This window comes from Pseudopipra pipra, chromosome W, assembly GCF_036250125.1.
Source record: "Pseudopipra pipra isolate bDixPip1 chromosome W, bDixPip1.hap1, whole genome shotgun sequence".
NCBI lineage: Eukaryota > Metazoa > Chordata > Aves > Passeriformes > Pipridae > Pseudopipra > Pseudopipra pipra.
Genome location: NC_087580.1, coordinates 29,793,678 through 29,817,212, shown reverse-complemented (window position 1 = coordinate 29,817,212; position 23,535 = coordinate 29,793,678). Strand labels below are relative to the sequence as shown.

The following is a 23,535-nucleotide window of genomic DNA, read 5'->3' as shown; positions in this document are numbered from 1 at the left end:
AAGCCCCATTTTTCCCCTCCTCTCACATCTTCCACTTCATCCCCTCAATCCCCAGCTTCATCCAACTCAGTTTGGGGTCCCACCACCCCAAAAAAAGAGGTCAGGTGGGGTCCCCCAAATCCTCTCCCCATTGCCCCCCAATAACCAGGACTGGGGAGAACTGGGAAGCTTTACTGGGATCACTGGGAGCAACCGGGCAGAGGCAGAGTGACAGCAGGGGAGGGGGGGACACACGACCCCCCCAAAATCCTCACGGGGACGGGGGGGGGTCCAGGCTGTGCCCGAGGCCCCGGGGAGGGGCTGCGGCCGCCGCCGGCTCAGGAGCTCTGTGGGGAGAGAAAAGGGGGTGACACCGGGGTGGGGGGACAGGGGGGACACCGGGATACACCGAGACCCCGACTGGATCCAGTGGGACCAGAACTGGGGCAATGGGGATCATACTGGGAGCACCTGGCAGCACGTTGGAGGCAACTGGGATATACTGGGAGTGACTGGAACCACAGTAGGGGTGACTGGGAGCAACTGGAACCACACTGGGGGCAACTGGGATCATACTGGGAGCAGCTGGGCCCCTACTGGGGTCATACTGGGATCATACTGGGAGTGACTGCAATAATCCTGGGAGTGTGTGAGAGGGACTGCAGCCAGACTGGGGATGAGTGGGATCAAACTGGCTTTGTACTGGAAGTGTCTGGAAGTCACTGGTATCATACTGGTGGCAACTGTGATTGTACTGGGATCATACTGGATCAGACTAGGATCATACTGGGAGTGACTGGTTCTATGCTAGGGGCAACTGGGAGCTACTAGGATCCCACTGGGAGGAAGTGGGAGCAACTGGGACCATGCTGGGCACAACTGGGATCATAATGGGAGCAACTGGGCCCACAGTGAGGGTGGCTGAGGTCATACTGGGAGTGACTGGGAGCATTCTGAGGGCAGTTGGGACCATGTTGGTGCAACTGGGATATACTTGGAGCAAGTGGGATCACACTGGAATTGACTGGGATCATACTGGGAGGCACTAGGACCCCACTGGGGGTGACTGGGAGTGGCTGTGAGCAACTGGGATCATACTGGAAGCTACTGGGAGCAACTGGGAGTGAGTGGGACCACACTGGGGGCAACTGGGATATAGTAGGAGAGACCAGGAGTGACTGGGATCATACTGAGAATGACTGGGAGCGTACTGGGAGTGACTGGGGGGTCACTGGGGAGCATGGGAGCATGCTGGAGGCAACTGGGATATACAAGGAGTGGCTGGCAGTGACAGGGATCATACTGGGAGTGACTGGAACCATGCTGGGGGCAACTGGGATCCTACTGGGAACAGCTGGGACCCTACTGGGGTCCTGTTGGGGTCTTACTGGGAGTGACTACAATACTACTGAGAGTGTGTGAGAGGGACTGCAGCCATACTGGGGATGAGTGGGATCAAACTGGCTTTGTACTGGAAGTGTCTGGAAGTTACTGGGATCATACTGGGGATGACTGGACTCATACTGGGATCATACTGGGAGCAATTGGGACCATGCAGGGGGCAAATGGCATCCTCCAGGGAGTGACTGGGAGTGACTGGGACCATACTGGACTCAGACTGGGAGTCCCTGAGAGTGAAAGGAACCATCCTGGGGGTGGCTGGGAGCAACTGGGACCACCTTGGGGGCAACTGGGATCCTATTGGGAGTGACTGGGAGTGACTGGGATCATAGTGGGAGTGACCAGCACCATACTGGAATCATAGTGGGAGTGACTGTAAGGGACCAGGATCAAACTGGGAGTGACTGGAACTACGCAGGGGGGAATTGGGAGCCAGTGGGGCCAGGCTGGAAGCCAACTGGGAACATCCCTGGAGCAACTGGGATCATGCTGGAAGCAACTGGGAGTAACTGGGAGTGACAGGGTGCATGCTGGAGGCAACTGGCATAAACTGGGAGTGACCAGGATCATCCTGATGGAAACTGGAACCATCCTGGGGCAAGTGGAAGTAACTGGGTGTGACTACGAGCATGCTGAGAGCAACTGGGATATACTGGGAGTGTCTGCAACCATCCTGGGGGTGACTGGGACCACATGGGGAGCGACTTGGACCATGCTGGGGGCAACTGGGAGGAACTGGGAGTGAATGGATCTACAGTGGGACAACTGGGATTGACTGGGACCATACTGGGGGAAGACTGGGATCATACTTGGATTGACTGGATCTATGCTGGAGGCAACTGGGAGAAACTGGGACCATGCAGGGGGCAACTGCAATCGTACTGGGATCATAATGGGATCAGACCAGGATCATAATGGGAGCAACTGGGTCTGTGCTAGGGGCAACTAGGAGCAATTGGGATCACACTGGGAGGAACTGGGAGCTACTGGGACCCTGCTAGGGACAACTGGGATCATACTGGGAGCAACTGGGCTCACAGTGAAGGTGGCTGTGTCATACTGGGGGTGACTGGGAGCATTCTGAGGGCAGCTGGGACCATGTTGGCACAACTCATCACCGGTTGCCAAAGTCATCACATACCTAAAATAAACCTGAAACTCTGCTTTTCAGTTAACCTGCTGGCTTGCAGTCAAATTATCAGGCAATGCAATTACAAACTACTAGAAGAGGATCAAAACTGCATTCAGCAGGTGTTTTTTGGAAAAAAAATCCTAAAATTTCCTGGTGTTGCCAATCAAAACAGCTGTTTAAATTACACTTTTATGAATCCCAAAAATCCAATGGGATTGAACAAGCTCTTGGTAGAAGACAACCTGCTGGCATATCTAAATCATCTTTTGATTTGCTGCAACATTACAAAACAGACATTTACTTGGAACTGGCAAAATCAGCATGAAAAATCTAATAGACTAATATGGGAGTTGGTTGTTGTGAGGAGAACAAAGTTTCCTGGTCTTCAGCTGATATTGCCAAAATGACAAATTTAAGTATCAACAACAGTATCTCAGATGTATTTTGGAGCTCAAGCCACCCATCAAAGTGTTTACTGGCAACAAATGGAACACTAATCCTGATTTTCAATCAGAGAGTTTATTCATTGTTCTAACCAAACATACTTGGAGTTATATTTGGGTTTAATAGTGCTAAAAAGCCATACAGATTCTCTACCAGTAAAATAAGGGACTGGGAAAAACACTGTGACCACTTCTCTCCCCACACCACCCAGTGGCAAACACAAGAGACCCATGTGTAGGCTTGTGTAGGTTGCACTGACAAATATTAATTAGGTATTTTACTTAGAGAGTCTCTTCACTGGGTAGCAAAATAAATCTTCTGGGAGGAAAATTCTGTGATTTTCCACAGAAATTTTTGTTGTCGGGTTCCAGTGACAATGCCTAATTAACATCCATTTATATCCCAACCATTATTGACCTTTCGCTGGACTTTGTTAACTACTGAGACAAATACTCAAGACCTCTGTGTTCGTTTTTCACCGTTTAAAATTAGTTTACAACAGAAGGAGCTGCAAAAACATCCTACAGTTTTCTTCAATAACTTTAAAGTCAAAGAAAGACTACGGAATTACAAGACAAATCTTAAAACTTTTTCTTCATCTTCTTTTCAGGCAGGCCAAGATCAGAGCCGTTGTGCTGTCTACTCTATTATACGGATCTGAATCATGGGTCATCTACGGCCACCACCTACGTCTCTTAGAACGCTTCCATCATCGCTGCCTCCGAACAATCCTAAACATCCACTGGTCAGATTATGTGACCAATACATCTGTTCTAAAACAAGCAGCAGTCACAAGTATTGAGGCCATGTTACTGAGAACACAACTGTGCTGGGCAGGGCACATCTCCAGGATGAAGGACCAACCACTGCCTCCCTAAGATCCTCCTTTATGGTGAACTTGCCACTGGCTGCCGCAAGAGAGGAGCCTCGAAGAGAAGATACAAGGACTCCCTGAAACAACATCTCAGCCTTGGCCATATTGATCATCATCACTGGTCTACTCTGGCCTCCAATCGGGAGGTCTGGAGACACACCGTCTATAATGCAGCTGTCTCCTTTGAGAACGCACACAGGATAACTCTTGAGGAGAAAAGACAATGCAGAAAGAACCATGTTTTGCAGAATTTACCATCTAAGGAGTCCTTCTGCTGTGCCTTTTGCAATCTGTTATGTCTATCTCGTATTGGCCTCATTAGCCACCAGCGTGCCTGTAACAAATGTGGATAGAGCCTTCCCAAATCTTCGTTCGCGAAGCCCAACAATGATGATGATGAATGTTGTTACTGTGAATCTGTAATTCAGTCACTGTTAAAATTGTAGCAAATGCTGTTGAACCACTTGATAATTGTTCAATTGGTCAATGATTAAGTGGTACTAATCTCTTTTGCCCCCTTATCTTTGGATCCAAATCCTTTCTGCCCTGACCCTCTTGCATCCCAAGGCTCTGTGTAAATAATTCCCTTTCATCAAAAAAAATATATATTTTTCATGACTTCCACTTTAAAATCTTCTTGCTTAGCTAAACTACAAAACAACTCCAATTAGCTGTAGAAGTCTTGAAGACTTGAAGACAATTAAAGGAATAGAAATAATTTGTTTTTCAGTGTTTTAATGAGTCTCCTAGTGTGTTTGGAGTTGCATCAGCTGTGAGTCCCAGATGAGTCATGTCAGAACTGGTGAGGCTGAGGGGTGAGGAGCAAGGTTGATTATACAGGGTCAGTCTGGATCCCCTGAGGAGACACTCAGCATCAAGATCACTTGGAGAACACCTCTATCACCTCTTCTCTGAACTAAAAAAATATCCATAATTGAATTAAGACAAAAAAAGTACAAACTTCAAAGACTTGTTTTGAAATTGCCTTGAAGACAATTAAAGGAAGACAAAGAGATCCTGAGGGATTTCTGCATTTTAATGAGCCCCACGGGGTGTTTGCAGCCCAGCCCATAATCCTGAGGTACTGACAGAAGGTTGAAGCAGCTGCTGAAGAAGTCAGAAGCCAAACTGCAAGTGCCTTGAAGCATTGCTGGGCCCCACTGAGGGCAGGCACTGCCAAAGCCTCCCCAGGGACTCCTTGGAGCAGCTCCTTGGAGGCCAGGAGTGCAGGCAGACAAAGGCTCTGGGCAGGCCCCTGCAATGCTGAGCAAAGCCTGCCTTGGTTTTGTGGAGCACAAAGGCCAAGGCCTGAGCCCCAGGCCCTGGCCCAGCAGATCCTGTCCCTCCCGGCTGGCTCAGGGCTGTTTGGGGGGCACTGGGATGGGAGGGGGAGGAACAACAAAGGCCCAAAACTGGGCAACCCCTGCCAGGCTCCTGAGGGAGGGGCGAGGCAGAAACCAAGGGCAGAACCTGCCAGGCAAGTTGCTTGTGGTGGCCTGAGTGGCAGAGGCAGCTGCCAGAGGCAAGGGGACAAAGGCCTGGGTGCCTTTGGGCCTTGCAGCCCTGCCAGAGCCCTTGGCCATCTCTCCTGCAGGCTGTCCTGCCCTGGCCCTGCTGCTGCTCTGGCCTTGCAGGCTGCACACACCCCTCCTGCTTTCCCACCCCCTCCCAGCAGCATTTCTAGACCCTCCCTGATGTCTCTGCACCAGCTCTGGCTGTTCCCTGGAACACAAAGCCATGGGCTGATCCTGACTTCCTTCTGGGTGGCCTCTTGCAGCACAAGGGTCCTCTTTGAGTGATATTTCTTTTTCCTCACCTTCAGCCTGAACCTTCAATGCTACTCTTTGTGGAGATTTCATTCTATTTCCAATATGGAGAAAAGCTCCATCCTGTCAGGTCTCCTCTAGACCCTCTCCAGTTCTTCCTCATTCCTCCAGAATGGGGAACCTCACAGACAGACCGACCAGTCCAGATGTGGTGACCCCAGGACTGAGTCCAGGGGGGTGACAACTCCCTTGTCTGGGTGCCAACACTCCCCCCAAGGCAGCCCCATGTGCAGTTGGCCTTAAATCAAGGGGCCATTCTGATTCTTTGTAATGTCATGGAATCAAGTGGCACCGTGACACTGCAGGGCCTCATGGAACCAAAGGAATGCAGGGACACTGTGGAATCTCATGGAACCAAGGGACCATTGTGACATGCGGGGTCTCTTTTAAACAAAAGTATCCCTGAGGTATCCCAGAACCTCGTGGAACCAAGGGGCCACTGTGCCTCCCCAGAACTCCATGGAATCAAGCAGAGCCGCTGCCTCCCCCCCGTCACCGCACGGACCGGAGTCGCCGGCTCTGCCCCGCTTGGACACCTCTGGAGTCAGCGTGTTCTTGGGCAGCACAACTGATCTCAGACCAGAGAGTTTCCCACATTTTGCTTTGTCCTCTCTTTCCCCTGGTTTTGTTCTTTGTTCTTTGTTCATTCAGAGGGAAAACGGGGAAGGGAGGCACGTGTTTATCCCTGTTTTCATCTGCTTACAAAAGGGAGTTGGGTCAGGGGGGAGAGAGGAGGCAATTTCTCTCTCTGCTGTTGCTTTTGACTGTTCTGTTGGTATTGCTGTTTTTGCTTCTGTATTTCTTGTCAATAAACTCTTATTTTTTCAATTATACCTCCTTGTGTTTTGTCTCCCTGTATTGGTGGGGAATAAAACGGGAGTGAGTTCATTTTATTGGAGTTCCCACCCCAAAATATGTCTTTAAACCAGGACAGGTTGCTCAAGGGCTCCCTGAAATTTGGCATCATTCACAAAATGAAAATACGTTTTGTCCCATTGTACAGAGAGATAATAAAGATGTTCTCTAGTGGTGTTCAAGGGCTGGTCACTGAGGGATTTCATCAGGAAGTTGCTGCCAAGAGGACTTTGGACCATGGAATTTATTGGACACTTCATTCAGCCAACTTCCCACCCACCACATCTTCCACTTCTTCAGTCCAGCTCTCACCAGTCTGGCCATAAGGAGACCACAGGAGACCATGTCAAGGGCCTTGATGAAGTCTGGGCACACAACATCCTCTTATATTCCCTCCCACAGGGGTTCTGCAATCCCTGCCTTGTCCTTCCCATGCCTGGGAATGGCTGCAGGAGGACTTGCCATATCCCCTTCCCAGCCTGAACTGGAACTCTGTCAACCCTCCTTGCTGCCCTGTTTGCAGACTGCTTCCATGTCTGCCTTTGCCAAGGCCCCAGGAAGCTCTGGGATGGCTCTGGCCTTTGCAAGTGTTTGGGACAGGTCTCCCAGTGACACTGCCCAGCCTTCTCAATATCCCTGACACCAAAACCTTTTCAATATCCCACAGTTCCAGAGGAGTGCCCAGGACACAACACAAGTTGTCCTGGTGGTTCTGGAGAATGAGAAGGGATTTCTTCCTCGAGGCCAACCCCTCCAATTGGATTGGAGTGCAGCTGAAAGGTTTTCTCAGCATTTTCCACAGTGCCTCCCTCTCCTGAAGGTTTCTGGCCATCAGGCTGGAGCTGAGGGGGTTGGGCAGGTGCCTGAGGAGGGGGTAGAACAAGGGCTGTGTCCAACTGTGCCAGGAGGGCTGTGCTGGGCAAGGATGAGGAGGCTGCAGAAAACAGTGGCACTGGGGAGGGGAGAGGAGCAGCTGGAGAGACCTTGTGCCTGCCCACGCTGGGCAGGAGCTGCCCCAGGATGGCAGCTCTGAAGCACTCACAAGATGTCCCTGTGAACAGGAGGGGAAGACTGGATCTAAAAATGAAACCTGGAAAGCAGAGAGCAGGAGTGTCATGATGTCACTGCAGGAGAGTTCCAGCCCTGCAGCAAGGTCACAGAACAAGTGACGCAGTACATACAGTGCCCTCAGAAGATGCCACATTATCCTGGAGATGCTGGAAGGGAGCCCAGCTCTGCTTCACAAGTTCCCAGGGCCTGTCCCTGCCTGTGCTCCAAAGGCTTCCAGCCCACAGGACTGTGCTCAGAGAGCACTCAGGCCATACAGCAAGAAAGGGGCTCAGGAGGACAGTGTGGAAGTGGCAAGAGAGCAGCTCTGCAAAGACCAAGCACTGCTGCTCCCTGGCAGTGCTGCTGGGCTGGGATTATTGTCCCCTTCCCGTTTGCAAATACACCCTGTCCTGCAGTGTTCTGTCCTTTAGGAACATCTGAGAAGAAGGGTCTTGGACAAAGAAGGCACTGCAGGGTCCTTTATTTTGTTTAAATACTCAGAGAGCACAATTCATCATTTATACAGTCTCTGTGTCAAAATCAAAAAGTGGACATAAAATTAGAAATGGGGTGACTAAGAATATTTAATTGCAAAGGAAATTATTGCAAGAACTTGATGACCTTCACGAAAAAGCTGAGCAGGAAGGCTGGGCCATTAAGGAGTCCCATTCTGAATGCTACGTACCGGAAACCAGGCAATTTATTGCACCCGAAAAGCATACAGTCATCATTTTTCTCAGGGCATCCTTGAGCTCCTGGTTCCTCAGGCTGTAGATGAAGGGGTTCAGTGCTGGAGGAACCATCGAGTATAGAACTGATAGTGCCAGATCCAGGGATGGGGGTGAGGACGAGGGGGGCTTCAGGTAGGCGAACATACCAGTGCTGACGAACAGGGAGAGCACAGCCAGGTGAGGGAGGCACGTGGAAAAGGCTTTGTGCCGTCCCTGCTGAGAGGGGATCCTCAGCACAGCCCTGAAGATCTGCACATAGGAGAAAACAATGAAAACAAAACAACCAAATGCTAAAGAGATAGTAAACCAGAGAAGCCCAATTTCCCTGAGGTAGCCCGAGTGTGAGCAGGAGAGCTTGAGGATGGCAGGGATTTCACAGAAGAACTGGTCCAGGGCATTGCCCTGGCACAGGGGCAGGGAAAATGTACTGGCTGTGTGCAGCAGAGAATTGAGAAACGCAGTGGCCCAGGCAGCTGCTGCCATGTGGGCACAAGCTCTGCTGCCCAGGAGGGTCCCGTAGTGCAGGGGTTTGCAGATGGCAACGTAGCGGTCGTAGCACATGATGGTGAGGAGGAAATACTCTGCTAAGATGAAGAAATAAAAGAAAAAGAGCTGTGCAGCACATCCCATGTAGGAGATGGTTGTGGTGTCCCAGAGGGAATTGTGCATGGCTTTGGGGACAGTGGTGCAGATGGAGCCCAGGTCTGTGAGGGAGAGGTTGAGCAGGAAGAAGCCCATGGGGGTGTGCAGGTGGTGGTCACAGGCTACGGCGCTGAGGATGAGGCCGTTGGCCAGGAGGGCAGCCAGGGAGATGGCCAGGAAGAGCCAGAAGTGCAGGAGCTGCAGCTCCCTCCTGTCTGCGAATGCCAGGAGGAGGAACTGGGTGAGGGAGCTGCTGTTGGACATTTGCTGTTCCTTAGGCCAGGGTCTGTTCAGAAAAGGAAAGCACAGGGAACAATTAAGACAGCCCCCTCTCAGCAAAGGCAGTGCAGTTTTCAGGGAAGTCCCCTCCAAGTCAAGGCATTTTTTTACTGGTTTGTGCTCTCTGAGGGTGCTGTGAGGAGCAGGAGCTCTGGCCATGTGCTGTCAAGGACTCAGCCATCCAAGTCACTGTCCTTGCCCACAGCCCTTCTGCCCCAGCCCTGGCAGCAGCTCCCCGGGCCGGCTGAGAGCTGCCCCTGGCAGGCAGCAGAGTCCCTGCCCAGCACAGCACCCTGGGCTGCAGGACCCTGCGCTGCCCCACAGCCCTGGGCACCCCTGGCTGCACCCCCGGCTTCAGCTCTTCCAAAGTGACCCAAAACAGCCTCTGCTCACCCATCCCATCAGCTGGGGCTGGGCCAGCTTTAGGAGATGCCTCCAGGAGCTGCCACTGCACTGCCCTGCAGCCACAGACTCACTATCTGCAGCCCTGCCAAGATTCCTCCTGCAGGGAGCTCTCAGCCCTCCTGCCAGTGCTGAGCCCCTTGAAGCTGTGTCTGTGCCCTGCTGGTGTCCCTGAGCTGCCCTGGCAGTGCCCTCAGCCCTGCTGGGCTGTGCAGAGGAGCTGCTCACCAGCAGAGCTGTCTCTTTGAAGCTCTTCTTGGTTACCAGGAGCTTCCTGTGTGCCAGGAGCCCGGCCCAGCTCAGCAGCACAGCAACAGCCCCAGGCATTTCATGACCCTCAGGGGGGTTGATGTTGTTTACATGAGACTCAGTCCCTGAGAGTAAATTCAAACAAGTTCTCAAGAAGTCAAAGTGAGATTGAAACACTAAAGTTTCTTGTAGTGTTAATGAGTCTCACTGAGGGACACAACTAAGAACGTGTCCCCAGGTTCCAGTTAGAGCAGAAAACTGCAGACAGTGATGACAAGGATGGACAAGCAAGGGAAAGGTGGCTCTGATGCTTTTTCCTTAATCTAACGGGCGAAGCCCTGAGCTTCCTTTATAGGCAGATTGTCTCCCTGCCTCATTCCTCTGGGCTCTTCCTGGGGCACTGGGATGTGGGATGTGCAATGCCAAGGGCAGGCCCATGGGGTGGCACCTGCCAGGCTGCTGAGCAGGGACAAGGAGGCCATGAGGCCCCAGGGCTGCAAGGGGCACTCCCCTCCTCCTGGCATCAGGGGCACAGACAGCAGCCATGGCCAAAGGCCTGCAGAAGGTGGCTCTGTCAGGGCCTTTCAGCTTCTCCCCCTCCCTGTCTCCTCTCCAGCCCAGGCTGTCCTACGGTGTCCATGCCCTGCCCCTTTCCCTGCAGGCTGTCGTCATCCCCCCGGCTGCCCCACCTGGCTGGCACCTTCCTGCACTGACATCTCTGCGTCCTCCCTGGCTCTTCCTGCACACACAAAGCCTTGGGCTCATCCAGACTCCTCCTGGGTGATGTGTTACAGCACACCATTGCCCTCAGGGTGAAACTCCATTCTCTTTTTTTCCAGTCTGGATCTCTCCAGCAGAACTTGGCATTGTTTCTTTATTTCTCATACTGCTTCCTGCTATGACATAAAGATCCTTCATTCCTGAAACCACCCTTCAACCCTCTCTGGCTACCCCTGCACTGTCCTCAGTCTCCACACCATGGAGCCCAGAGCTACATGGTCAGTAGCCCAGTAGCCCAGTCCCTACAGAGTGGTCATGGGCTTGAGGCCTTCAAATCTTTTCTTGGGAGATCCCTGGGTACTCTCCACGGTGTTTGCAGATGAACACATGGTGCTCACAGTCTAAGGAAATCACAGGGATACGTTTTACGAAGGCCTGTATTGGCAGAACATGGGGCAATGGCCTTAAACTGAAAGATTGGAGTCTTATGTTGATAATAGGGGTCACAAGTCCTGCCAGCAAATCTGCTCCAGTGCGGGCTCCTCCCCAGGTTGCAGGTGGGTCTCTGCTCCACCCTGGACTCCCCCACAGGTCACAGGCCCTTCAGCTTGAGTTCACATGGAGTTCCAGCCACCAAGGAGCCCCAGACTCTGACACATAGCCAGGAGCCCCAGACAGCACCAGCAGCTGCAAATTTCAGCAGCACATCCCAGATACATCTGTCAGTATCTCTAACACTCCCAGCCCCACCCTGGACACCAACAAAGGCTGTTGTGGTTTCACCCCATGCAGCCCCCAAGCCCCTCCTGGCCACTCCTCACTCCCCCACCAGCAGGACAGTGGAGAGAACTGGGAGGGGAAAAGCTGGAAAACTCGTGGGTTGAGATAAAGACACTTTATTAAGGGCAAGCAAAAGCTGCACACAGGAGCAAAACAAAACAGGGGATTCATTCCTGGCTTCCCATGGTTGGGCAGGTGTTCAGCACCTCCAGGAGAGCAGGGCCCTATCCCATGGAATGGTGGCTTGGGAAAACAATCTCCATCACTCCAAACCTGTCCTGGCTGTGTCCCCTCCCAGCCTCCCCCACACCCCCAGCCCCTCCCCAGTGTGTCTGTGCCAGGGGCAGGAAAGGCCTTGGCTCTGGGTAGGCTCAGCACTAACAAAACCACCTCTCTGTTCTCAAGCCTGTGCTCAGCACAAGCCCAACCACAGCCCCACACCAGCCCCTGCAAAGAAAATTAACTCCACCCCGGCCCAAACCAGCACATTCCAGCCCTTATTCCACACCAGTCCCATCGTGCCCAGGCCCCACACGACTCAATACAACTTCACCCCCCACCACCCCCTTCCCATTCTTTGCTATAACACACAGGTCTCCTTCCCTTAGTCTGTGCACCACCCCTGCAAAATGTCCATAAAATGGCCCCAAAATGTCTGTTGAATTCCTCCAGTCCAGTCCTTTGGGCTCCCCCTGTTCTGGTGGTCCCTCGGGGCAGGAGAGGGGCTGTGTGGGGGGAGTTCCTGGGCACCAAAGGCAGCTCAGGTCGGTCCCTGCTGCCCTGCAACTGCTGCTTAGGAGGCTCCTCCTGCACTGCTTGGGGTGGTTCCTGTGACAGGAATTCCTGTCACACACTGGGCAGGCTTAAAAGGATGCACAGTTTGGGTTATACCACATCGTGATAAACTGGTCCCAGCCCCTGGAACCAGGGCACAACTATAAGTGTGAACAGTGCTGCACTTATTGAAGTCCTTTGCCTCAGTTTTAGTTCTAGTCCATCTCATGATGATTGTACAGAGCTGCAGCCTCACTCTTTCCTTTATTTTCCTTCCACTTTGTAGAAAAAACCAAGTCTTTGTTTCTGGTGACCTGTTGTTCTGACTGAAAAAGTTCCCCCTTCTGTCAATGACAGCTCATGTGAAATCAACTCCCCCTGTCTGGAGGCTTTTATTGCTCTTCACACCTAGGCAGCAAGTAGCCCATGGCTCACCAGCTCTTGCTGGACCTTGTCAGCTTTTCTCTTTTGTCTACCTTGCGTGCCAGACGTTGTGTTTGGAATAGCCCACATCAGTCTCCAGCTTCAGATTACTCCAAGGGTTATTTTCCAGCTTTTATGCACAATACCTTATGAATGTTTTTGGATAATTTGCTTGGGATAGAGTTTTTTTCTGTATCAATTATGCTAGGGAAAAGCATCCATTTCTTAAACAAAGATAAATACCTAACTGTAAACTAAAAAAGCTCCACAGATACCCCCAGCCCCACAGATCCCTCCCAGCTCCACAGACCCCGCAGCATCCTGCCAGATCCAGCTCCCATCCCCAGCCAGGCTCTGTCCTGGCTTTTCTTCCAGACTGGCAGGCAGATTGGACAGGGATATGAATCTCCTGTGCGTACATTTGATGTGCTGCTCTTTTGTTGTTGGTCTCTAAATAAGGTTTATAGAGTGTTGCTGATTTTTGCTTTTCTAAAGATTCTACTCATGTAAATACATTCCATATATGGTTTATATGTTGTTGCTTTATTGTTGTTCTGTAAATGCATTTCACAGATTGTTGTTGTTTTACAGGCCCATACAATGTAAATACATTTTATAGATGTTTTTATAAAGGCAGGGGTCCCTGGGGGTGGGGGTACCTGTGCTCAGAGGGGTCCCCCTTGGGAAGGTGCCGGCCCTGGGCAGTGCTGGTGTCCCTGGGCTGGGGCAGAGAGGTGTCCCCAAGAGCAAAGCTGTCCCCAGCAGAGAGGGGGGTCTGACATGAGCGGCCCCTGCAGCGCTGCCCCCACAGCAGGCAGGAAACCTCCTGCTGCCCTTCCTGCTGCAGCCAAAGGGATCTGGGAGAAGGTTTGGGAGCCGGAGGGGCTGATGTTTGAGGCTTTGGACCTCTAAGCGCTCCAGGCTTTGCTTCCCATCCTCATGGCATTCCCCTGGGCCGTCGGAGAGCCCAAAGCCAAGCAAGGGACCCTCGCCCTGCCCGAATTTCTGCTGCTGGCAGTGGGCACTGGCCCATGTCCCCCACTCGGGGTGATGCCTGGAACAAACTGGTCTGGTGGCAGATGTCCCTGCCCATGGCAGGGGGGTTGGACCAGATGGCCTCGAAAGGTCCCTTCCAACCCAAACTCTTTTGGGATTCCATCACTCTGGGATTCTGTGCCCACCATGGCAGCGCTCCCTCACCAGGGACATTTGAGCTGGTGGAGAACCTGCCACGCTTCCCTGACATGGTAAGGTTCATGTGGGAGCGTGAGCCCTGAGATGGGCACTGGACAGTGAGAGCTGCCCTGCACCCAACCCTGTCAGCAGCTCTGGCAGCAGGCTCTGCTCCCCTGGGCTCTGGTGGCTTCTGGGCCTTGCAGGCCAGTGCCACTACCTTGTTAGCTTGTCATCCCTCCCGCTTTACACCCCTAAATAACACGTTTTTCCTCTCCCCCTGTGAGCCATCACTACTTTTCTCTCAACCATCTTCCATCCAAGCCAGCAGCTCTCTTCCCTGCCAGTGCTGCTGCTTGGAGAACCAGAAATCCTGGGCTGTCCTTTGCATGTTGATAAATAAAGCAGTTGGCTTCTTCCCCTGAGGACTGAAAGTGTCACCTCCCCCAGACTGGGGCCTGGAATTCCAACCACATTCCTGAGCTTGGGTTTCACAGTTACCTATTAGTTGGGGGGGGGGGGGGAAGGTGAAGAGATTAGAGCAGCAACTAAACTGGGGCTAAGTGTACCTTCATTTTCTCCAGCTGTTCTGGAGAAATAAATAAAAATAGTACTATGGGGGGGAAAAAGCTCAAGCCAGGTATCAGTTTACTGAATTTGATCAGGGAATACAGAAGAAGAACATGCCTGCAAACACACATCTGCACTAACTTCTCAAACTGTACAGTGCAAAATCTGACCACAAGGAGTCTGTACAAAACAGTGGGAATGGAATCAGAGAGGGGAAGGAAAAAATCCTCAGCAGTGCCTGTCCCAGTCAAGGGGCATTACTGAGCAGCACCTACATTTCCATGGCTCTCTGGGCAGGTCATTTCTCATGTGTGCCAAACAGCACATCTTGAAGCTTCATCCCATTGAAATACTATAGACATTTCAGGGCATCTGAACAGCCAGATTCTTAAAGTACAGCTACCTCAAGGCAAGGGAAGAAGTGAGATTCAGTGGCACTTGGCAGAAGCTGCCCAGTGCATTGTGTCAAATGGGTATTTACCCAAAGGAGCAACAAGCTCAAGCCACCAGTGAAAGAGCCAGATGATGAAAGGGTGTTAGCTGCTGAGAATTTCTTTGGGAAGAAGTAGACTGTTACCTTGAGATAGAAATTTGCAATATACCATGGAACCTTATTCAAAGTCCAGCTGCAAAATACCTTAGTGTTAAGAGTGTGAAATAAATACTAAAGTGTCATCAACAATGTGATTTTCACTTTATTCCCAATCACTAATTAAAGAATCATAACTCAGAAGTGATCTCACTCTGTGCTCCAGTGAGATTAACATTAGAACAATATCGTCACTGTCTAATCATCTCTTGTGCTCCTCACTGGAAGGCACTTGGTGCACCCCTGGATATCCTGCTAATGAGGTAAAAAACTAACCCTTCTAAAGTTCCAGATTTTCCTGACCCGTTTGTACACAGTTGGACAAACTGGACCAAGTTATTACTTGAAAGCCACCTGCTGGATTTAGCATTAATTACTCCTTGTTTTGATGGTAGAGGAAAAAAGCTCACACAACACAATCTCTGTGGACCCAACAGAGAAAACATCCCCAGGGTCTTGTTAGAGCACAAACCTGCAAACAGGGATGACAGGTCAGAGAATCACAGAATCATCAAGGTTGGAAGAGACCTTCCAGATCTTCTAGTCCAATTGTCAACCCAGCACCACCAGAATCACCCCTAAACCCCATCCCAAAGTGCTACATCCAGATGCCACCTGAATGCTTCCAGAGACTCCACCACCTCCCTGGGCTACTTGTTCCAATGCCTGAACACTCTCTCAGGGGAAAAAGGGTTTTTGAATACCTAATATGAACCTTGCCTGATGCAATTTAAGGCCATTTCATCTCTTCCTGTCACTAAAAGCTTTGCAGAAGAGACCGACTCCCACACCCACTAAAACCTCCTTTCAGGTCATTGCAGAGAGCAATGAGGTCCCCCCTGAGCCTCCCCTTCACCAGATTTAACAAGCCCAGTTCCCTCAGCTGTCCCTCAGCAGACATGTTTTCCAGAGCCTTCCCCAGCTCCGTTCCCTTCTCTGGACACACTCCAGCCCCTCAAGGGCCTTTTGGCACTGAGGGGCCAGAACTGGACACAGCACTCCAGGTGGGGCCTCCCCAGGGCCCAGCACAGAGGGGCAATCAGTTCTCTGCTCCTGCTGGCCACACTCTTCTCCACAAAGGCCACGATGCCCTTGGCCTTCTTGCCCCCCTGGGCACACTCTGCCTCATATCCAGTCCCTGTCAAGCAGCACCTCCAAGTCCCTTCCTGCTGAGCAGCTCTCCAGCCCCTCTGCCCCCAGCCTGGAGCGTTCCAGGGGGTTGTTGGGACCCAAGGGCAGGCCCTGACACTTGGCATTATTGATCCAGGCTGTCCAGATCCCTCTGCAGAGCCTTCCTGCCCTCCAGCACATCCACACTCATACCCAGTCTCCCAAACAGGACAAAGTCTGACCACCAGCAGTCCAGGGTGTCAGTCCTGCTGCCCCCTCCTTCCTCCACCCAGAATGGAAAACTCCATCATTTTGGGGTCTCTGTGCCCATCGGTTCCGACCACCACATCCCCCACCAGTCACAGAATCATGGAATGGTTTGGGTTGGAAGGGACCTTAAAGAGCATCTCAGTCCAACCCCCTGCCATGGGCAGGGACACCTTCCACTAGACCCAGAGCTCAGAGCCCCATCCAACCTGGTCGTGAACACTTCCAGGGATGGGGCAGCCAGAACTTCTCTGAGCAACCTGTGCCAGGATCTCACTACCATCACAGTCCAGAAATTCTTCCTAATATCCCATCTAACCCTTCCCTTTCTCAGTGTGAAGCCACTGCCCCTTGTCCTGTCACTCCAGGCCCTTGTAAATAGTCTCTCCCCATCTTTCCTGTTGGTTCCCTTCAGGCACTGGAAGGCCACAATTAGGTCACCTCAAAGCCTTCTTTTCTCCAGGCAGGACAATCCTAATTCTCTCAGCCTTTCCTCACAGCAGAGCTGCTCCATCCCTCTGATCCTCTTGCTGATCTCCACTGGACTCTCTCCAACAGGTCCATGTCCTTCCTGTGCTGGAGCCCAGAGCTGGAGGCAGCTCTGCAGGGGTGACAACATTGCAGCCCTGTGTGTTCCAGCAAGGACACTGTGGAACCTCCTGGAGTAAAGGGGCCATTGTGACACTGTAGGGCCTTCTGGAGCCAAAGGAACCCTGGGACACTGTGGAATCTCATAGAATCAAGGGAACAGTGTGACAATGTGAAAACTCATGGAATTAAGAGGCCATTTTGACACTGCAAGGCCTCATGAAACCAAAAGAACCCTGGGAGACTGATGAAACTCATGGAATCAAGGGGCTACTGTGACACTCCAGGGCCTCATGAAATCAAAGGAATCCTGGGAGACTGTGGAACCTCATGGAACCAAGGATTCATTGTGCCATGAAGGGCCTCATGGAACCAAGGGAGCCCTGAGACATGTTGGGCCCTCATAGAATCAAGGGGCAATTGTGACACTGAGGAACCTCGGGGACTCAGAGGCCACTGTGACACTGCAGGGCCTCATGGAACCAAAGGAACCCTGAGACTTTTCAGAACCTCATGGAATCAAGGGGCCACTGTGACACTGCAGAGCATCATAGAGACAAAGGGACCAAGGGACACTGTGGACCTCAAGAAATCCAAGGCCAATATTGGCACTGTGGAACCTCATGGAATCAAGGGTCCATTGTCACACTGCAGGGTCCCATGGAAGCAAAGGAATCCCTGTGACATTGTGGAACCTCATGGAAGCAATGGGCCATTGTGACACTGAAGGGCCCATGGAACCAAAGGATTCCTGGGACACTGTGGAATCTCATGGAACCAAGGGGACACTGTGATATGTGGAGCCTCCTAGAACCAAAGGAGTCCTGAGACATTTTGCAAACCCATGGAATCAAGGGTCCATTATCACACTGCAGACCCTTACGAAGCCAAATGGACCCTGAGACTCTGTGGAACCTCATGGAATCTGGTGGCCATTCCCACACTGTAAAACCTCATGGATACTGTCAGGTTCCCATTATTAAAAGACAGTTCTGCCCAAATTCAGCTGCAAAGGAGACCATGTGCCAAAGTCAGCAGTCCAGCTTTGATTTAACAGTAAATAGGAGACAGAGAAAGAAACAGAAAGAGAGAAGAAGAGAGTGGTGGGAAGCCAGTGAGAGAGAGACAGAGATGAAGTAAATGTATCACACCATGGAGATCCCTGAGGCTCCCGCCTGTCCTTCTTCACCCTGCTCTGCTCCGTGGAGGGTCCCCAAGTTGTGCTTCTGGGCTATCACTTTTATACAACCCAAGCCCCAGGTATTCAGGGGGGTAGATGCTGTTCCCACAGCTTGGGCTGGCACGTCTACAAGGACTTGCTTCCTTTCCAACAGCTTTCCATGGTGGGAGTTTTGCCCAGTGTGCTTCCAGTCTGCAGGTGGGAATCTTTGTCTGGATGGGTTCCCCAGACCTGCCTTACCAGCCCTGGCTTCCTGTTGGGGCTGTCTGCTCTTTCCCACACTCTGCACAGTGCAATTCTGTCCTGGGGGCTACTTCCAAAGCTTCACCTCCCTTTAGGCCTTGGAATTAAAGGCCTTCCTGTTTGCCACCAGTGCTTGTGTGTTGTGGTGCCTTATGGGATTTTCCTGCTTTGACAGTGTTTTGAGACAGTTCACTGTGCCCTTCAAGTCCTTCCATGCGCACACACACACACCACTCTCACCAGTGTCTGGCCCTCCAAAGAACACAAGCCCTGATGATTTGTAGCTCCCACTCCAGTGGTTGGTACTTGGAGCTCCCTCCGTACCCAGAGCTCAGAGCTCCCTTGTGCCAGAAAGTTTAAAGATACTGTGCCTCATTCTGCCAAGACAACCCTTGGAAAAAAGTGTCCCTCTGTGTTTCCTGGGATAAGAGCACTCTATTGTCATCTTCCAAAACCTTGGAGAGGTCCCAGAGATCTCCCAGGAAGGAATTTGGGGCCTCAAGCACATGACCCGTATATAGAGGCTGAGGACTCAGGGGTCAGTGGTGCAAAGATTGAGGACAGTAGAGGAGTAGCCCTGAGAGGTCTGGAAGGGGGGTGTCAGAGCTGGTGGAGCTTTTCTTCCTGTCAGAAAACAGCCTAAGAAAGAACTAGTGCCACCAAGGGCAGCTGGGGTGGCCTAGACTGGTGACAAGAAGTAAGAAATTTCCCTCCAAGATCACTGTTGTGGTGCAATATGTCACAAAGAAGGAGTCTGGATGAGCCCAAGGCTTTGTGTGTGCAGGAAGAGCCAGGGAGGACGCAGAGATGTCAGTGCAGGAAGGTGCCAGCCAGGTGGGGCAGCCGGGGGGATGACGACAGCCTGCAGGGAAAGGGGCAGGGCATGGACACCGTAGGACAGCCTGGGCTGGAGAGGAGACAGGGAGGGGGAGAAGCTGAAAGGCCCTGACAGAGCCACCTTCTGCAGGCCTTTGGCCATGGCTGCTGTCTGTGCCCCTTAGGCCAGGAGGAGGGGAGTGGCCCTTGCAGCCCTGGGGCCTCATGGCCTCCTTGTCCCTGCTCAGCAGCCTGGCAGGTGCCACCCCATGGGCCTGCCCTTGGCATTGCACATCCCACATCCCAGTGCCCCAGGAAGAGCCCTGAGGAATGAGGCAGGGACAGAATCTGCCTTCCCAGGGGCTGAGGGTCAGGCCGTGGCCCGTTGGATTAAGGAAACAAGTCAAGGTTTATTCAGCATCAGAGCCACCTTTCCCTTGCTTGTCCATCCTTGTCATCACTGTCTGCAGTTTTCTGCTCTAACTGGAACCCAGGGACACGTTCTCAGTTGTGTCCCTCAGTGAGACTCATTAGCACTACAAGAAACTTCAGTGTTTCAATCTCATTTTGACTTCTTGAGAAGTTGTTTGAACTTCCTCTCAGGGACTGAGTCTCATGTAAACAACATCAAACCCCCTGAGGGTCATGAAATGCCTGGGGCTGTTGCTGTGCTGCTGAGCTGGGCCAGGCTCCTGGCACACAGGGAGCTCCTGGCAAGCAAGAAGAGCTTCAAAGAGACAGCTCTGCTGGTGAGCAGCTCCTCTGCACAGCCCGGCAGGGCTGAGGGCACTGCCTGCAGCACCAAGGGCAGGGGAGTGAGACAGAGAGAAGTTAAAGGCTGTCAGATGTAGAATGATGCTGAGACCTCACTGGGGGAGAATTTTAACAGATCTTGGCACAGGAAGTCTGTTCATGCAGGGCAATGGGACTGCAGCTTTTGGAGGCATCTGGGAAAGCTGTCACTGCCCACCAACTACAGATTCTGTAAGTGCAACTCTGAGAGTATCTGGAGTGTAGAGGAGGAGGAGATGTTCAGAGCTTCAGCTCCCTCTCAGAATATTTCCAAGACAAAGATTTTTATAAGGCTAAGGAAATTTCCTGAGATTGTGTTTCCAGTTTCCTACTCTTGAGGAATGGTAGGAATAAATCATTAAGAAAGTATTAATTTTGACAAGTCCCTGAGACATCTGAACTGTGAGTGCTCAGTAGGTTTATCTGAGCTTCCTAATGTGCTTTCAGCCACTGCTCTGCCTGTGGGCAGCAACAGCATCACCTCTACTAGACCCATCAGGACTAGTCTGAGATGTCCTTTTTGCACCTGCAAATGGAATATGACCCCTACCAGTGCAGCCTGTGGTGCTGGGGAAGGAGCTGAGTCTGCTTAAATCAAATGCCATCATAAGGACACTTGGCTGTCTCCCTGAGGTTTCCTTCCAAGTTGTGAATTTCCCTCCAGATTGGAAACCTGTCCCTAAACATCTCCTTGTTATGTGAAACCTTGTTATACAGAAGCACAGTGCTGCTAAAACAGTGAAAATGCTGTACAGTAGGGACCCAGTACTGGAGCTGAAGGAAGATCTCCTAGGAAATCAAAAGGCTGTCTGTGTGTGACATGGGGAGTATCTGTAGAATACAGCTTTGACTTTGTTTAGATAAGTCCACGCTAACTGGCATCTTACTGTCTTTTTCTCCTGTGTTGGAAACAAAAACCCAGAGGCAGCAAATGTCCAACAGCAGCTCCATGCCCCAGTTCCTCCTGCTGGCATTCGCAGACAGGCGGGAGCTGCAGCTCCTGCACTTCTGGCTCTTCCTGGCCATCTCCCTGGCTGCCCTCCTGGCCAACGGCCTCATCCTCAGCGCCGTAGCCTGCGACCACCACCTGCACACCCCCATGGGCTTCTTCCTGCTCAACCTCTCCCTCACAGACCTGGGCTGCATCTGCACCACTGTCCCCAAAGCCATGCACAATTCCCTCCATAACACCACAACCATCTCCTACATGGGATGTGCTGCACAGCTCTTTTTCTTTTATTTCTTCCTCTCAGAGGAGTATTTCCTCCTCACCATCATGTGCTACGACCGCTACGTTGCCATCTGCAAACCCCTGCACTACGGGACCCTCCTGGGCAGCAGAGCTTGTGCCCACATGGCAGCAGCTGCCTGGGCTGCTGGGTTTCTCCATACTCTGCTGCACACAGCCAGTACATTTTCCCTGCCCCTGTGCCAGGGCAATGCCCTGGGCCAGTTCTTCTGTGAAATCCCACACATCCTCAAGCTCTCCTGCTCACACTCAGGCTACCTCAGGGAAATTGGGCTCATTGGGGTTACTGTCTGTTTAGTGTTTGGTTGTTTCATTTTCATTGTTTTCTCCTATGTGCAGATCTTCAGGGCTGTGCTGAGGATCCCCTCTCAGCAGGGACGGCACAAAGCCTTTTCCACGTGCCTCCCTCACCTGGCCGTGGTCTCCCTGTTCCTCGTCACTGGCGCATTTTCCCACCTGAAACCCCCCTCTATCTCCTCCCCATCCCTGGACCTGGCCCTGTCAGTTCTGTATTCAGTATTACCTCCAGCACTGAATCCCCTCATCTACAGCCTGAGGAACCAGGAGCTCAAGGATGCCCTGAGAAAAATGATGACTGGATGCTTTTCAAGAGCAATAACCTGCCTCTTTTCTTCTGCACAACAGTCATTGTGTAACCATTTACTGGCCCAGCCTGCTTTCTAAAGCTTTTGAGAGTGGTGGGGGGGGCCGTTTCCTACATTTTTTCCTCTTTTAATGTTGTTAACACAGAAATTTATTCTTCATCTCATACCTAATTCACTCTCTAACTCTTTGTTTTGACCCACCATTGTGTAAATGAGGGATCACTCTTTGTGTGCATTTAAACAAAATAAAAGTTCCTGCAGCAACTTGTCAAACATCTTGCTTTTGTTATTCTGTACATGAGGAATCACAGTCCCTGAGTAGAATAAAGGACTTGAATTCTGTTTTCCTGATTAGTCCTCCAACAACTTCCCTGAAGCTGGAGGGCAGTGCCTGTGTGCAGAGGAGAAGGGGTAAAGAGTCCTGGTACAAGAGCACTGCCAGGGAGCAGCAGCTCTTGGCCTTTTCAGAGATGCTCTTTTTCCACTGCCTCCCTCTCCTTTCTGCTCCTTGCCCAAGGCCTGAGTGCTCTGGCAGCTCAGTCCCTGCTGTGTGTCAGTCCTGTGACCATGGGCAGGGACAGGCCCTGGGCACTGCTGGGACAGAGCTGGGCTCCTTAACATCATTTCCATCATGAAAGGGGACCCCCCTGGGCAGTTCCTGAAGACTTTGTTCTTTTTGAAAGGTAGGTGTAAAGAACAAGGCCAAGGAATAGACTCTGCAAAGTCTCATTGCTGTGCTTGTTTCCCCATTCAGTCCCTGCAGTGAGAGAAGTGACTCACTGGGGTACTTGAGGGACTGAGGGCTGGTTCAGATGTTCTGTGCTGGTGGCCAGTGGCAAATGGTCTCCAAGTCACCTGCCTGGGGCTCTGCAGCTTGTGAGGGCTCTGATGGCAGGTGAGGACTTGTCTGTAGGAACTCAGGAAGTGCAGGAGAGCACAGAGGATCTGCAGGGACAGCCCGTCCCATCCAGTCAGCAGGGAATGGGGCCCTGGAGCAGAATCCTGCCCAGGGTGGAGTTACCAGAGATCAAGTACTAAATCTGCCTGTGAACTGGTAAAGGAGAGTTCTGCAACCCCAGGGGATGCAGCAGGAACAGAGAAAGGACTCTGGTGAGTGACTCATCTCACCTGCCCAGCCTTGTTTTTGCCTACTGAGCCTTCCAGGACTATGGCAGAGGGTGGAGAGGAGTGATCCCCATCCTGCTGGGTATGCTCCCCACCCTGACCAGCATGGCCAGTGCAGGGTCAGCCCAGGGTGCCACAGCCCCTCCCTGTACAGAGCAGCACCTCCAGTTCAGGGCCCTGCAGGGATCCCAGGCTGGGATCTGCAACTGGCCAAGGCAGCCTGGACACACTGACCTGGGCAAAGGGATGTCCCTGGAGAAGAGCAAGGCAGCATTTCTGGGCCTGCAGAGAGGAATCCATGACACAGAGAAAGCTCTTTCTGCAGCCCCCCCTGGGGACAGGCTGCTCTGTCCCTGGGCCAGGACTCTGGGCTGGGCTGGGCAGAGGGGCTGGCACTGAGGGGCACAGTCAGGCTGTGCTGGGCATCTCCTGGAGGTGACACCAGGGCTCCTGCAGTTTCCCTGACCCCCATTTCCTCCTGCCATGGTGAGTGTCCAGCCCCTGAGCTGATTGGGATGCTGAGACTCCTCTCTGTGCCCCAGGAACTGCTGTGCCCTTCAGAGGGGCTGGGGTTGTGTGGGGAGTGCCCAGAGCTCTGCAGCACCCTGGCCTGAGCACTGCTGTGGGGCCAGACCAGACTGGGCTGCTCCACCCCTTGACCTCTATA

At 52.1% G+C, this 23,535-nt stretch overlaps 2 protein-coding genes across 2 annotated transcripts in view; both read left to right on the top strand.

The window, feature by feature from the left end:
* Positions 1-23,535, top strand: part of LOC135404965 (uncharacterized) — an 801,303-nt gene that overhangs the window by 241,513 nt on the left and 536,255 nt on the right. The gene's annotated exons all lie outside the window — the stretch shown is intronic.
* Positions 20,821-21,938, top strand: LOC135405375 (olfactory receptor 14J1-like). The gene has a single exon (XM_064640068.1). The coding sequence runs from the start codon at positions 20,821-20,823 to the stop codon at positions 21,820-21,822; it is 1,002 nt and encodes a 333-aa protein (XP_064496138.1). The 3' UTR covers positions 21,823-21,938.

Excerpts from the sequence above, each read along its gene's own strand:
- LOC135405375 (XM_064640068.1), top strand. The coding sequence starts at position 20,821 with ATGTCCAACAGCAGCTCCATGCCCCAGTTCCTCCTGCTGGCATTCGCA.